The sequence below is a fragment of the Perna viridis genome, chromosome 1 (genome assembly GCF_037379345.1).
Source record: "Perna viridis isolate PV_CMFRI_1.1 ecotype Kerala chromosome 1, ASM3737934v1, whole genome shotgun sequence".
Classification (NCBI taxonomy): Eukaryota; Metazoa; Mollusca; class Bivalvia; order Mytilida; family Mytilidae; genus Perna; species Perna viridis.
Window position 1 is genome coordinate 26,139,723 of NC_142445.1, and position 18,081 is coordinate 26,157,803.

An 18,081-nucleotide genomic window follows, 5' to 3' on the forward strand; every position below is an offset into this window, starting at 1 on the left:
AAACATGAAAATGGTATCCCATGAACAATAGTTCTTTCACAGTACACACAGATATAGAAAGTCCTGCCTATAAAAGTACAGTTCAAAGAAAATCAGAACATACTGTTATAAATCATAACAACCTTTTCATAACTTGAACTATTAATTTTCCACAAATGCATTACATCCTTTCATGTCTATATTTTCATTCTCATTTAATTGGCTAACTTAAAAGGACACTAGTCATATTTAATTTGAATATGAATGTGTTCATGAACTCGCCTAGTTGGGGATGACACCTAATAAAATGTAAAATATTTCTTGGTTTGGGAAATAGATTATCACTATCAGTTTCCCAGCTAGTCTTAAACTAAGGGACCACACCTTTCTTTTAATAATGTACCCCTCAGTCCTTCAGAAGAACAGGAAAATTACTTTAATAATTACTGTCTTTAAAAGAAAAAAAAAACTCTGTTTTAAGTACTTACACCTAAATGCTTCATTAGACCATGAAAACATAATTATGATTTTGAATTGCCCCTTTCCTTTAATTGTGTCCTACTCTCCAGATTTTCTAGCTAAACACTGATAAACAACAAATGTATCTTCACCATTACATCAAATATAAGAATGTACATTTCACTGACACAAATCTTCTTTACTAACTTGAAAAGTAGAATATTTTTTTTCAATATGGGAGAATGACTAAATATAACTATAAATATAAACCAGTAAAAATCCTTGCATTGTTACAGTTTATTTCCTAGGTTATAAAATAGAACAATTCAATTAAAAAAAAAAAAAAAAAAAAACACTTATAAAAAACTTACTGACAAATTGCTTTGATCAGCATTGTTTTGTCATAGAAATGACCACTGTAGCTAGCTTCTACGATAGACAATAAATACTTAAATATCTTTTGAGATCTGGAGAGTATAAAAATAAGAATCTGAAAAGGTAAATTTTGAAAAATCTAAAAGTTTCCAAGTAGAAAAATAAATATTACATCTTCGAGAATCGAAAGTCTTAAATATTGTTTATGACAAAATTTTATATTTCAAAGCTAACTCACTAAGAATAAGCAAAGCCAAAAGTGATGAAACTTGCAGTACAGAGCCAAATGTGCCACATATGATAATCATATGGTGCTCAATTCATATGATAATCATATGACAATCATATGATTATCAAATGATTCTCATACGGTAATTTTGACTTAAAAACATATGACAATCATATATTTGTGAAAAAACATATGATTATCATATGATAATCATGCGATATTCATATGTATACCGAAACATACAATTATCATATGGTGCTCAATTTATATGATAATCATGTGATGCAAACCATATGATTCTCATGTGTGACATATTTGCCTGTGTAAATATATACATTCACATGTAGGGATCAAAGCAAAAGAATACTATATCCAGAATACAATTTTACATTGCACCATTTAAACATAGTAAACAATTACTTTTCAACTTTCTTTTTTTAAAGAATGTCAGTAATAAGGGCATTGCACATTTTTGAGAAAATAAACTCTTTCATTAATACATCACAAAAAATTCAACAATTTGATCACAGAAATATAATCTACTACACATAATAAGAGGTATAAAACTACATCTAAAACAATCATTTTGATCACATTTGCATTGAGTTTTACAATCCTCTCATTTCGTTCAGTTGTTAGACAATTTACATCACATAAAGTCTAAAAAAGAGGCATTTTTCAACAATAAGAATAACATTCATGAAAATAATATGGTCTTGGATTTAGCTTTTTAACTACTGTATGAGACTTTTTTCATAACAACAAACAATATACAGCACTTTATAAAGCAGCTTTCCCTTATGTAAGGGGAACAACTCCAGGTAACCTAAATTATGGAGTGTCTGGAGTGATCTCCCCTAATGAGCAGCAACATGTACACATAGGAGCAGGCCCTTCTGTCTCTATACCTCTTCCAAACAACTTTACTAACTGGCAATGGACTCTGTAAAACAATAATTTATTACATGGTGTTAGAGCATTGTCATGCTAAATTACCCCAGGGATCTTGGTTCTGTCCAAAAAAAAAAAAAAAAAAAAGCATTTTTAGAGTATTGCAAAACAATAATTAGTCCCCTATTGGCTGTTTATATCACTGACTCATATACTACCTTGGATCATCAAGTATAAATGACAAACTGTGGAAATGGCCTTGATTTCGTACAGAAGGAGGGGTATGGACAAAGACAAGAAAGATGTTTGAATTTATTTTACAGATGCAGATTTTTAAAGTTTTATGCACAGACAATTGAACAGGTTAGGTTTCAAATTCCATACCAATCTAAATGAAAAATAATTGTCCCAGTTAGTTTTAAAATTCCATACCAATCTAAATGAAAAATAATTGTCCCAGTTAGGTTTCAAATTCCAAACCAATCTAAATGAATAATTAATTACCCAATCTTTTGTTATATTAACATATTGTCACAATGAGGTAATGTTAACAGGTTTTCTTCAGAAAAACAGTGTGTAAAACTAAAATTTTCATATAGCATGTGAAACTTAAAGTGGGTAACTTTGGAAAAAATCAGCAAAGGGGAACAAAATGAAAACTTGATTTGTAACTCAACAGGTTAGACTCGCATACCAAATCAGCTCAATATATGCAAGCGTTTAGAAAAGAAGTAAGGAAACTTAAATTTTGGTAAATTCAAGGGCCATAACTTGGAAAAAAATCAGCGAAGTGAAATGAATACATAAACTTGATCTGTAACTCATTCAGTTAGACTCAAATACCAAAAATCAGCTCAATATCTGCAAGTATTTACATAAAAAGTGAGGAAAACTTAAATTTCGGTAAATTTTTCTAAGTTCAAGGGCCATAACTCAGACAAAAATCAGCGAAGCAAAACAAAACATAAACTTGATCAGTAACTAATAAGGGTAGATTATTAAGGGAAAATTTTTTTTTTGGGACTGACAGACAGACGGATGGATGGACGGAGTCTAAATCTAGTCCCCTTCGGCTAAGCCGGTAGTGGACTAAAAACAACAAAAAATCAAATATTTTAAATGCAATATATACTTTCCATAGACAGATGAGGTTTGTTTGAGAGAATTTATTGATAGAATATATTTATTAATGAATATTATTTTGCCAAACCACAAACAAAAAAGAACACTTCAAGAATAAACTTTAGACCACCCAATCTATACATTTCAATCATACATCCAGAGATTCAAATAAGAAAATGGAGAAACTAGGCCATCACGAGCTCATTTTTGCCTTAAATTTGGACAAAATTTACAAAAAATTTTAACAAAAAAAAAGGGAGGTTTTTAACCCCCCTGGGTCTGCCACTGCATTTTCTCAACATACTTGACTTGCAATGATGGATGAGAGATGACCTCTCCATCACAGTTCCATACACTGGTCTTGATTCTTGATGACTGTAGTTTTGTATGTTTCACTCCCCCAGAGGCAGTGTCCTCTAAGTCCTCTTCAGGTTCCGGATGTGGGCGAAAACTGAATTCCTTAACTCTGTAAATCTTGATGAAGTCAAAATCAAACTAAAATAAAACGTTGGAAATATCAAATTATTGGAGTCAATTGAATATGACAGTTTTTAGGCAAAAAAGCCAGAAAATTATGTTGTAAATCTTCAAAAGCACCCCATTTAAACAGTTATGTTTAAACTTTGAAATCGTACAGGATTTAGCAAGTTCCTATATAACATCATTGAAAAAAAATAGTAAATAGTTCAGGCAAAATTCAAAATGGAGATATTTTTATCGCTGTTGTTTTCTTTTCGCTATAAAATCTTACCTTGTTTCGGTTACTCAGCTGTGTTTGGTTTACATGTAATTGTCTTTCGGTTGTGTGTTTTTTTTTATGTGAGCTGATGATACAGATTTTTTTTATAGTTCTTTTAGTTTCTACCTTCTCAACAAGGAAAATACATGAAATGTTATATATTACATTGACTAGAGAGATTATGTAACATTTTTTAAAATAAGCTCTTAGTTTACACATTTAAAGAGTCAGGCAGAGGGTGAAACATGGTATGAAAAAAACCCACAATTTTGAAAGTGTAATTTGACTATTTGCATCAAGGAAATAGGAAAAGATTATCCATATCATGTTGGTAAATTCACTTAAAATTTCATTAAATTGTACTGAAAATGAACATTTCAAGGGCAGATAACTCTGTCAAATATCTCATTTTCTAACATTCTATTGACAAACTTCTGAACAAATCCAGAGATACAGAGATCAAATAGGGGCCTTATTACATAGAGAAATCATCCTTAAGTGAAACTATATTGTCAGATCAGTGGGTTTTTGACATGCATGTTACAGATTTTTACCATTTTGCCTGATTCTTACAAACATTTACACTTAAACAAGAATACAAATAAACATTTGATTACAAAACTTAAGGTATTTTGAACACAATGTGGCACTCAAAAACATCAATACTAAATAAACTTCAACATAGAATTTAAATTGATCTTCCCCCCAAAAAATAACCCGATTGGGAAATCCCTTATGGATAGTTTGAATATTGGTAAAATTTATAAAAAAAATTGTAATGATTTAATTAACCTTAGCATGTTCAGGTAATGTGCTAATTTCAGAACATATTAAGAAGGTAGATATAGGTTAAGGGGCATAACTCTTACAAATCATTGGTTCGATTGTGGAAACCATTTTACACAAATCTCGTGTAAGCATCAAAGTAACTGGGATTGATTTCATTCTGTTTGAAATGAATGCTTGATAGGGTTTGTTGACATTGAATACATATCATTGATTTCAAGAGTTATGTCCCTTAACCTAAGTCTACCTCCTTAAGCAAAAAAACCATTTGCCTTTCACTCAGTGTTACCTGGTCAGCAGTTTTGTCTGCCACCCTCATCAAATGCTTGAGAAATTTGTATCGTGAGCATTCCTGGACTAACATGAGATCAGTGGTCCCATCACCAAGGTGACAATAAGGTGAGGCTCCAGCAGGGGTCAAAGTACAAATACAAGACATTGTAAAACTGCATATTGCTATAAACTTCCCTTTAAATCTATGAACGCCGTCTGACTCTAAAAACAAAATAAAGTACTATTATTTAATATAAATACTGGTACTGTAATTGTTCTCAATTTCAAGGATACTTAATTTCGTGATTATTGACCTTAGTCATTAGTAATGTCAAGTTTTCATTCATTAACCCTACAATAAATTATCCATATGTTTAATACCGAAATTTATTTTATAGGCTAAAAGATCCTAAAGTATAAATCATTACCATTGTTTAAGTTAGAGTGTTTATCCTCTGCCCTGGAACCAGCCAGTCGACATGTATTGCACCTAAAAAATACATTTCAAACTATCTTAATTTATATCTATAATGTGCTTGGTAAATATGAAACCTTCAAGAGTAAAACTTTCCTGAATTGGTCAGTTATAGGTAATTGTATAGTATACTTACACAAAGAAAAGTTCTTAAGGTCTTCTGTATTAACTTTCATCAAAATTTTGTGATAAACATCAAAGTCATGTCATAAAGTTTTACAGGTTTGTGGGTATTTAAATTGCATTATGTTGCCTTTAGACATCATTTTATAAGTAAAACATTAATTAATCTAGATATTTATTTCAAACTTTAATATGATGTCTCCAAATGTAACTTGCAGTACTGTTGTTAAGCTGTTGCTTGAAACTTACCCATTCAAACATTCCTTTTTATCCTTGGGAATGAAACTTACCCACTCAAACATTTTCTTTTTATCCTTAGGAAAGAAACTTACCCACTCAAACATTTCTTTTTATCCTTAGAAAAAAAACTTACCCACTCAACATTTCTTTTTATCCTTAGGAAAGAAACTTACCCACTCAAACATTTTCTTTTTATCCTTAGGAAAGAAACTTACCCATTCAAACATTCCTTTTTATCCTTGGAAATGAACTTAAACTTACCCACTCAAACATTTATTTTTATCCTTTATAGGAAAGAAACTTACCCACCCAAACATTTTCTTTTTATCCTTAGGAAAGAAACTTACCCACTCAAACATTTTTTTTTATCCTTAGGAAAGAAACTTACCAATTCAAACATTCCTTTTTAAGCTTGGGAATGAACTTAAACTTACCCATTCAAACATTTATTTTTATCCTTTATAGGAAAGAAACTTACCCACTCAAACATTTTCTTTTTATCCTTAGGAAAGAAACTTACCCACTCAAACATTTCTTTTTATCCTTGAGAAAGAAACTTACCCACTCAAACATTTCTTTTTATCTTTAGGATTGCTATCGGAATCAGATGACAATCGGAAAGTTACTTCTCCTGGATATGCTCTGTTTCCCATAAATTTTTTGGCACCTAAAATATGAAATATCATTTAATTATTTTTTTTGTGAATTAACATGAAATTACCATTTCATCCTCCTGGATTATATGTATCAACATGCTTAAAATAATTATCTCCCAGAGATTCAAATAAAACTAGAGGCTCAAGAGAGCCTGAATCGCTCACCTGGTTAACCATTTGCTTATTTGAAAAACTTAAGGAATGAGACAGGCTAAGTTAAAATCAACTAAACTGTCAAATGCAGGTAATGCTTTTCACAGCACTTTCATGACCTGAACCAGAATTTTGCTAAAGGCTAAAAACCACTAATTCCACTTTCCATAGGCTTCTATGCTAATTTCACAATATTCAATGGCTTCTCTGGACTTTACCTTAACTTTAACCTGCAGAGGACTATATATCAGCATGATTCTACATATGTCAGCTCACAATCCTCAGAATGGCATGTGGGGTTAGCAGACTTGCAGTGCAGTACTGGTCACCGGAAGTGAAGGGTCTATAAATAGCATGGGAAATCCCAGTGTTTTCACAAGATAGGGGTATATTTAAAAATCATTATGGAGATTAGGCTTCACATCACAAGAAGCAAAATGCACCTATAAAATGTACAGAAATGTTTTTCCTTTCAGAAACTGTTTAAATTTTTTAAATAAGATGAGAACTTTTTTCACAGCACTATGAGGAACAGGGGTAATTTCTGCGTAGGACTATTTTTGCGTACGTTCCGAATGCTCATTGGTTGAATTGGTGGTCTGTAACCTAAAGGCAACAATTTTTGAATTATTTTCAAAAATCTGTCTACCGACCCCTAAGTTCCATTTTTAGTATAGGCAGCAATATCTATTCACAGATTGAAAATCACAACAGTCATTTTGAGCACAATACACTAAAGAACTTTTTTGCTTATTTTAATTCAATGATCTTAAATGGTTTTAGAGAAGAAGATTTTCAAAGCTGTACATGTGAAAAAAAAAACAACAAAAAAACAGTTTCAGGGGCCGTAACTCCTACATCAGTCAATGAATGTTTTTGAAAATTTTGGCATAGGTCCTACTCATGATACTGAACAATTTAACTCTGCCAGAAATTTGCTAAAGGCAACAGTTTTTGAGTTATTTACAAAAAACTGCCTTCTGACTCTTATGTTCTATCTTAAGTAACAGCAGCCATGTTTTTCGACAAATAAAAAATCTAAATCTTCAATTTGTGTGGGATACCCTAAGGCACATATATGCCAATTTTCATTGAATTCTGAGCAATGGATTTTGAGAAGAAGAGTTTCAAAGTTGCACATGCGAAAAATGCAAAAAAAAAAACTGTTTCAGGGGCCGTAACTCCTACATCAGTTGACAAATTGTTTTGAAAATTTCGGCATAAGTCTGTCTCATGACGCTGAACAATATTATCCATGCCAGAAATTTGCTAAACCAATGTTTCTTTGAGTTACTTGAAAATTTGTCCATGACGAGAGCGGTGGACGCAAGTGATGGCATAAGCTCACTTGGCCTTTGGGCAGGTGAACTATAAGTTCTTTCATCTGAAAATGCAAGATATCATCAACACCTATAGGATATATATGTTAGAAATCATTTATTGTGTAAGAGCAATTTTTGCAGCACATTTTCAAAAATAATTTTAGGATCCTTATTAGGAAAGAGTGAAAAACCAAAAGATGATCATGAGTGCCAAAGAATGCCATGATTTAAGGAGTATGCAGAGCTTGTTCTATGAACAAATTCAATATTTTGGTTCATGGCATGAGTTATCATATTTTGGTCATTCACAAATCAATGGATTATCATATATATTATATATATTTTCTTTATAATTCATTCTTATTTTCAAGTAAGTTTTAAATTTTGTGATCCGCAGATTGATATTGAAAATAATAAGGTAGACATCACAAAAGAAATGTGTATTGACATGTTGGGATGATAAAGTCTAAGAGTGAAATTGCAAAATATTCACAAGTGAATTATCATTAATTTTTGCTTATGGAACTTATAATAACTTAATAATAACCTGCAACAAATACATGCACATGTGTACCAAAGACACTATAATTAGCTTTCTATATAATAATTGTTACCTGCAACATGGTATCGTTTTGGTCCCATCCACCTGTTTTTCTCACTGTCTAATAATATATCCCCATAGTAACCATATCCTAACATTGAGACACTATATCTCTGGAACGTATCTCCAGAGTAGATAGAACAAACATCTATTCCTACAGTATCACCTTCAAAAAACAGAAAGATATAAGTGATTGCTTATAAATCACATTCATTTATCTTATTCTAAGCAGATGATAAAATATCTGAGAGAGGTCTACATTTCCTAAATGTTTACTGATTTCATGAAACCAGTTTTCCTTCAGCCTATTCTTAATCCAAATAATTTTTCCACTCTCTATGATAAATTTTAGATTTTAACATGCTAGTCAAGGCTTGCATGTCAAAAATCTAAATGAAATGATGTGTAGTGGAAAATTAATTTGAACCGCTTATCTATATATACAACTGCATAATGAAATAGATTTAAAAATAAAGAAGTACAAACATTTCATCTATCTATCTTAACTACAGTGTAGTTATAAGACAACTTTCACATTACCAATATACATTTGGAAATGCTTATCTAATATATGTATCATTTTAAATATTCCTGACAGTAATTGAATCAAGTTTCTGTTCCCAAGGCTCCCATTGCAATGTCACCTGATCTTGTGCCAGCTGACCCCAGTTAACCTCGATATAATTGAAAAACTATTCCAGAATGGAAGTGAATGTGAAAGTCATCTATTACATGTACTGCATAAAATTTTGGAAGACATGTATTAAATGTGAATTTGCTTGATTTTCATTACCACATCACAATCTGATAAGCATAAGCTAACTAGGAATCTGTTTTTGCTAACAAAGACTGTTTGTCCGATTTAAAATAAACTGACTGGCATACAAGAAGCACAACTCCAAAATAAACAACAAAACACACAACAGCACTACTGAGATGAATGGGAAGTACAATGTTATAATATGTATTGAAATGTAATATAACATTTAATACTTAAGTAGCAGTCTTTGTAAGAATCATGCAAAATCTGAAAAATGTGATACACCCTAAAAAAGGCTACATATTTTTATTTTTGTAATTAAGTTGTTTTATGGGTCTATACTATGAAATGTGTAATTATTCATTCAAATCTGCCTGCTCTTAGAAGATAATCGACATTGAAAACACAGTAGATTCTATTGTATTTGAGCACCATTTACAGAGTTATCTCCCTTAATTTTGAAATCTACAGTGCATTCTATACACTTTATATCTCCTAAGAGCACGGGTTATATAAAAAACCACATGTTACTATGACATTTCAAACAAAATATCAAAAATAAAAATATGTAGGCTTTTTACCCACGAATCACATTTTGCATGATTCTTAGCTTGAGTGCTACTTAAAACAAACCCTCTTACCTAATATAATATGTAATGCTGAAGTAACAGGATCATTAATACCTGTAGTTGTGTACACTATACAGTCAGTTGAACCTATAAGAAATGATGTTAATCAAAACATGACATCATTAGAGTTATTTTAACTAAATGAGATGTATTGCTGCTTCAGTCTTCAAGTAAGGCTTTAAGATGGTTCATTTGTTTTCAATACCAGTGTTCTCCTCAGGCTATTATAGCACTGTACTCTGCAGTGCTATGATTTCTTAGCACTGTGCTATCAGTTATTAATTTTAGTTAGAATGCACTATGGACACTGTGCTATAATTTTGGAGAAAGGCCATAAGAGCTGTGCTATGCCAGTAAGCACTGTGCTATTTAAAAATTATAGGGAGAACACTGAATACAGTATTCCATCAATATTGATTAAATAGGACTACAATATATCTAGTAGCTGTTTTCTTTCAAATATTTGGACTGCTGCTTCACACTTAGTATTAGAAACAGAAATTTTTCTTTGAAAGTACCAATTGCTGTGATTTGAAAAAATCTTATTTGATAGTACTCTGTCAATTTTAGTGTTTTTGATCTCTTCCTTTGATAAAACTGAAACCAAAATGAAGTAAAATGAACTTTGAAGTATGAGATAGTTATATTTTTACCAGCAGGAATAATTCCTATTCTGATTTCCGGAGGTATAGGGGATTGTTCAGGGGTTTGTTCCACACCAGCTTCCTTTAACTTTCTTTCACATAAACCATTCAGAAGTTCAGAAAACATTCCATCTCCACCCACACATACAACACTATAAAAGAAATGAGTCTGTCAACTTGCCAATGTTCATAAAAATTTTAATGGGGAATAAAAAAGAAATTAAGCTAATCAAGTTAACATACTTTGCTTTTCTGGTATTGCATTTTGGCTTCTTGATTTTTGTATTGATACATTCTTTAAAATGATGTCTTAGAGTACAATTAAAAAAAAAAGTACTTATACCTGTTCATTATTTATTATTTATTAAATATCTTTAAGATATAATTTTTTGTGGTATTCAAAAATCAAATACAGGATCTAATATACTAACCCATCAACTTTACAAAGATCATGTTCCAATATTGTGTCCTTGGCATGGTTAGCTCTCTGTGTAACTACAAAAAAAAACATTGTACATATACTGTAAACTGTAAAATTTTCACAATATTTCAGGTAAGATCTGTAACACTAAAAAACAAAACTGTCCTGAAATTTATTTTGAAGAACATTATACTAAAATATGGGGAAGGATAGCAATATTAAAATTAAGTGAAGGTAGATTGTTCACAGAAACCATAAAAAAAAAGATGATGCTAAAATTTGAGAAGTTGATATTGGACAGCATGCAATATCTCCTATCTATATAAAGATTCACACCAAATTAAAAATCAATCCATCCAATGGGAGCTGATATACTAGGTAACTGAGCATTTGGACAGAGTGATAGATCAACAAGGTGATTCCAACATACCACCCATTTGTTGAGTGGAAGTATAAAAATGTCATACACCTGTCTCCCTTTTTATACTTATTCAAGTTCCATAACTCATAAACAAAAATTAAATAGCAATTTAAATTAAAGAGAGGTACATTAAAGGAAAATAAACAATCAATCACATTAAATCACTTATAGTACTTTTAATTTTGTTAGAAAATGTGAAATACAGTCGAACCTCGATGAGTCGAACTTGGATTAGTTGAAATCTCAAATAACTTGAACTAAGTCACAGCAAAACTTCCCTTACTCCAATACAATTTTGCCTTGGATGACTTGAACACAGATGAATCAAAACCTTGGATAACTCGAAGTAATCAATCAGTCCCTCGATAGGACTTTGGGGTTAATTAATCGTGATGTCTTGAAGTCAACTAATTAGTCGGAAATCTGATTGCTTTATAACAAACCATGATCAAAGTTTGTTTTAACAATGATTAGCATGGTTTTCAAAATTAATTTATTGACACTCTTTGCGGCTTGATTTATTTAATTAATTCAAAATTGTGCGTGTAGTAAAAAGAAACAAATTTTATTAAGTACACATCGAAAAATTCACACTAACAATGACATAGAATATTTCGATATTTTTTTTTAAATATACTGATGAATTGTAATGGTATCTGACTATTTTATGAAACATCAAACAGACAATAGTAAGTGTATTTCAACGACTACATTTGTTACGCCAGTGAATTTGAAATTTTATCGTAATAATGAAGAGCACATGGTTTGATGATATTCCTGATTGTAAGTCAAACAAAGCAGCATGTTATGAACTATGATGTTTTTGATGTAGAAAAAATAAAAAGTAAATTTCACTAAAGCACTTGCTGCTGTTCAGTATTTCAAACATGATATACACAATACAAAAAAAAAAAAAAAAAATTCGATATGAAACGCAAGACATTACGAAGTACCATGTAAAGTGAAGTGCATGTACATGTACAAGCACAACAATTGATGTAAATCATTGACTAAACTACTAATATTTCCAGTTTCTCCTCAACCTTGGATAACTTTTGCATGGTCCCTTCGACTTTGACTTAACAAGGTTCGACTGTATATAAGAAAATACTATAAATACATCTGACAAAACACAGGTGTCAGTGCTTTCATTAAGAGCCAGTACCCGGTACTTTTACCCGGCTACAGTAGCGTCTGGTACCAGCAGAATAAAATAAAAGAAAAAAATCAAGAGGAAAAATCTAGTAAATAGATATCTAAGATCGTTCTGTCTGTAGGCTATGGGTATGTCTCCAAAATTGCGTTCTTTAGTGTTTATTATTGTTTATATTGGTGTCTTCGTCGAGATCCATGTCAGAATCTAATCGGTAAAGCGCTTTAACCTACGACGATTTAATGTAGTGTCCATTTATAGAAAACATGTGGTGACTTAGCAATGTCAATCACCGATTATTTTGTGCTGAATAAAAAGCTAAACACAGGTGAAGATTCTATGAAAACGTATAAAAAAATGCTGTTCGCATTTGGAATTGCCCCATACCCGTCATTTTTGCCGATATTTGTTGTGATATGTACAGACTAGTGCAGGAATTTTTTTAGTGTTGACAACAAATCAACACGTGAAACAAACTTTTACAGAATATGATTTAAGGCAAGGGATGACCATTTGATTCGGCAGGGAGGGGGTGTTTTGGTAAATATATTCTGGCAACCCTAAGTTTGAAAAGAACATGGCCCTTGCTCAGAAGAATATAAAAAAAATATTGGCTCCAGATTCAACACTCTAAAGATTATAATAAATTAATTTGAGAAAAATACTGTAATCTGATTGGTTAAAATAATTTTGTTATATCTCAATAGATAAAAAAATATTGACACGACCCTATTCAGTTAAATTCAGAGCTACTTTTCTCATGTTTAAAGATAAAAATATGTTTTAAAAATTTTGTCTATTGAAAAATAACAAATTTTCCATGTAAAATTTATGTTATTTTTCAATAGACAAAATTTTTATTATTGCCAATTTTTAAAAAGAAAATAAATACATTGTAATATTTAAAAAATTCTGTCCGTCTGAAAGTCAACCAAACTAAAACTGCCAGCTTTGTTCTTTTTCAGAAGCAAAGAATTTCTTATCAGACTATGATATTTTGACCATTTCACAATAAGGCACATGTCACAGTAATAATTAGGCAATAAACAACAACAAAGTTTAATTTTATTATGAAAATAATCAGCACTAGGAACCACCACGTTATGGAATTTCATTTAATAAATGTTCAGTTTTGTTCCTATGCTTTTATTTGCATGTGTTAGTGTTCAAATTTTTTAACAAGTAAATAAAAGCATCAGAACAAAATATGACATTTATCAAACTTTCATATAAAATGGCATAGTATTAAACAGTCAACAAAGTTTATCAGCATTAGTCTAGAAATGGATCTGGTGGGAATCAAGGGGAGCTCCTGGATTTCAGGGTTTTGAGACTAAATCAGTTATGATTCATCATATATCTTGATTTCAAATTCATATATTCTAAACAAAACTTATGCAAATATTGCAGACTTAATCCCATATTTTCAAGTCAAAATTTAAATCTCAAAAAGGTTAACATCCAAGAGCTTCTGGGGACTTTGTCCCCTGGACCCCCCACCAAGGTGTTGCCCTGGACCCACTGATGGCCTTAAGCGGCCCACAGACCCCTTGCCAAATTTATTTGGTACCTCCAGCCTGAAAAATTAATGAAACCCCCGAGGTGTATAAAATGACTGGGAATGTACAATGATTCTTTAGTAAACTTGCACTAATTGAAATGTTACTCCATGTTCAGTTGCAACAAAAACTTCACCATTTCTCTATTAAAACCTTGAATCATACCCACTGAAAATTTATCTACTTTGAAGTTATATCTTTGTCTCTAAAAAAATATATTTTTTTTTACTTTTTATTATGAACATACTTATAACTTCTGTTTTTATGCCAGCTAGTTCAAACAATGGTGCTACTTTGTCTCTATAGATTGATGGTCCCTGTCTCTTTCCTCCATATGGATTGACAAACACCAGAAGATTTCTAGGCCTGTTGAACTCTGAAAGAAAAGAAATAAAAATAACTATATTGTATTTTTTTATATGGATGTCTATTACAAAAATGCAATGATGGCAAATGGCACATTTATACTTTAAGTGCTTACCATAAACCAAATTATATTACCTGTGAAGGGATACTCTAAAAATTACTGAAAACAAATAAATGAAAGTCTTTTTGCCATTTTGATCAAGCATAAATCATTTATTTGCCTTGAACACTGATCAATTATATATACTCAGAATGCATAAGGTAGACAATGTTTCGAACGAACACAGGTATGAAAAACATAACAGATGCAAGTTGTCAAAACATTAACAATGTCATCCCCTCAATGTGGAACAATTACCTTGGTAATCAAATCAGTAGACATTTTTGTAACCTATCATGCATTTTTTTTTTATTATACATGTAGTTCAAATACATGTATATGTTTATTGATGGCTGAATTGCAATTACAAATATAGAAATTAAATTTTGTAAGTACAAAAGTATAAAACATATTGGCACAAATGCTGTAAATGAATTAATAAATACACATGTGAGTACATTTTACCTAAATTAGAGATATATACAATTTATCCATCAAAACTTACCAGGATTTGAGAGAGCATCATTTATTTGGTCTATCCATCGGTTACAAAGATGAGAGTCTTGACAAACAAATGATAACTTTTTGTACTTCCACTTATGTTTAGACCCACGGCTCAAGACATAAATGACAAAAGAGGGGCTCTGTAACTCAATGTACAGATGAGTTGTGTCCTTAGCTTTTGCCCCATGACTGTTGTCTGTAGATGGCTGACTTGGTTTGTGCTTGTCTTTTTCATGTGTTGCTGTGATAATTTCTTGTAATGGAATAATATTTGCATTTTTATGACCTGCAAAAACAATTACAAAGTCAAGACACATATACAATGCACATATACATGAATAACGAGAGCAAATATGGTGAATAAAAGAGACAACAACCCAACCATGATGAAAAATGTCAGCTCAATATATGCTATGTACATGTGTACAATAAGTATGTCTGTTCTTAAGTACAACATTTCATGTCACAATCTGACTTTTCATCCTTCATGTGTAGGAGTTGGAGCATAATTCATTAGGTTTGTTCTTTTAAAAGATTAATCCCGAGTTACAATGCAGAAATATATGTGATAGAAGTTGGAATGTTTCCTTAATTGGGTTTGTTCTTTTACATAATTTATACAAAGTCAGAGATAAGTTCTTGCAAATGGTTACACAGTTGACAAGATTTATACTGTTGGTTAATTTTCCCTTTAGTCTTATGTAAACATTTTGACCTGTCAAATAAATGCAAGTTTTTTCTAAAAATTAGCTTTATCAGTCTGCATGGTGCATGTAAATCAAGAAATAATTCATGGAGACTCCATTTTACCATTGTTTAACCATGGGTTGGCACTTTATGAAGCCTTCTTTTAAAACTGTGATAAGTTTTTAGCACAAGATTACAATATGTATAAAAGGTACATGTTTGTTACCAATAACCAATAGTAATAGATAATCAGTTTATAATTTTAACCAATTACAACTGTAATATATGTTTTTCCGATTACACCTTTGAAAAAAAGTAGAATACAATATGTAGGTACAGTGCAGAAAGGGACATACCATGACTGATCACTTTTTTGAAATTTTGAATGGTAGATCATGCCCAACAACTTCCAAAAAGAACCTATAAGAAATCTAAAGAAATAATAATGTTATTGGCTACTACTCTTAAAGTGGTGTACTACTATTGTTGGTGATAAATCACTGTATGCCTTTTCCTGTACTACAAGATATTTTTTGTTTTACTATTTTTATTGCATTGAGTTTTTGGGAGAAACATTCTGAATTTCAGTGTTTATTGAAAATTGACCAAAAATAAACAAAATAGGGAACACCATTTCTAGCCGAAAAGATAGAGTGGATAAGGTAATAGGAAACACAGTCACATATTTTTTCCTAATTTGGCATTCTGCTAGTTACAACATCCTCTAACTAACCACCTTATAGTTGTAAATATGAACGCCTATGTAGCTAACCTGTGAAAGCAGACATGCAAGTGTAAAAAAAGGTACAGAGATAATCAATAGAATTCCAATAATTGTTTGGAAACATGTTGACATAAGATCCCAGCCGGACAAGACTGGGGGTTGCCAAGGCAGAAAATGCTGACGAATAAGAAGTTTAAAAAAGAAAAAAAGAAGGCTGAGTACAAAAATCCTTTTGATATAAATTATTGAAAATACGGTAGCTGATTTCATTGTTTATGTTTGTTCTGGCAATCATATTGCATTTTAGCCTTAGACTTAAGAGTTAGATAAACTTATGATTTCATTCCTCGTACAAAAAAGGGGCTCAGATGATGGACTGTCGAGTGGTCCTCCTTTTGATGCTTGTTCCCAAATCAAATGGCTTGTTGTCAAAATAACTTGGTGTGCAATTTTACGAATATTCAAAGATGATTGAAAAACAGGTTCACCAAAGTCAGCCATCACAATGGTTTATTTACTTCCGGTTAGAGATAGACAATTCGTACCCTCGTTAGTTTGGTCTCAAAACACTCTAATATTATTGATTTGGTGAAACATTATTATTTAAATAAGAAAATCATAATTAAACGGAAAGAAATCCATAAATCGAAAAAGTGCAATCTTTCTTTATTTCCATCAGCACTGGAAATAATCGAAACCCTTCGCTGTATTCTTCCAAGGACGGTGGACGAAGGGAATCAACCGAAGCTCATATGGTTTGGGGAGTGAACCTGGCAAATTTGGTCATTTGAAAATTTGGGAATCTTTTTGGATAACGTATACTTACATCTTTAAAAAAATTGTTCTTCCAAATAGCTATCTGACGAGTCAATGCAGAACATCAGTCCGTTTATTTTAAATCTTTTGGGTAAAACCCAAATAAAATGAAATTAAAAACTGCATGTTAAACGAATGCCAAAAATATAAACATAAAACCTCATCCAATTATATACTACTGTAGCCTAGATATTAATTTAAGATGATTACAGGATAATATCAAATATGTAAAAAAGACTTTAAGTGCTTCTCAGTCTAAAAAGAGACGAAATGTGTATAAGGAGTGGTACATAGAGAAAAAAAACACATAGCATTTACTCCATAAGCCAAGTATTTTTATAAACTTCAGAAATAACTTTTTAAGTTATTGATAAGACCAATTTATTTGAAAACAATTTCCCGCACTTTTATTCTACATAAGCAGTCAAAATACCTATGCCACAGGTGATTCAGAATAAATTGAAATAGCTTTTCGGTTGTTTTGAGTATATACTTGAGGCCAAAATAACCAATTTGAAATTTAGAATAATGATGTGCCATTAATTGTCCGATTCTTACGCAGAACGGTACTTTTCACTAATGCCTTTGCCTATGCATCCTTACTCATTTATAGAGTATATAAATTCAAGTTTGAAATAAGCTGAAGACAGTTCTTCACTCCTTATATTCAGACAATATCGTTCTCAGATATATCCTGTATTCTGAAGAAAACCGTGGTTTTGTTTATTTGACAGAAATTGGAATTTTCGGATACTTGAAGTATTTTGTAGTTTTAATTGCAGAGACTCTGACCAAGAATTTTGTAAAAAAAATTTTCAGGCCAAGTGCCTGTGGAGAAATAGTCTATTATATAAGGCCTCAATAAATAATACTC

General features: G+C 31.3%; 1 protein-coding gene across 1 annotated transcript; it reads right to left on the bottom strand.

The window, feature by feature from the left end:
* Positions 1–720: 720 nt before the first annotated feature.
* On the bottom strand, positions 721–16,917 carry LOC148627978 (ceramide kinase-like). The gene is made up of 12 exons (XM_088582590.1): positions 16,745–16,917; positions 14,982–15,266; positions 14,258–14,386; positions 10,888–10,951; positions 10,466–10,608; positions 9,825–9,899; positions 8,437–8,589; positions 6,253–6,358; positions 5,282–5,343; positions 4,870–5,075; positions 3,360–3,550; positions 721–1,985 (listed from the first exon to the last, which is right to left on the bottom strand). Exons 1-12 carry the CDS (start codon positions 16,890–16,892, stop codon positions 1,874–1,876), a joined length of 1,674 nt encoding a protein of 557 aa, XP_088438716.1. The 5' UTR covers positions 16,893–16,917; the 3' UTR covers positions 721–1,873.
* Positions 16,918–18,081: the final 1,164 nt, after the last annotated feature.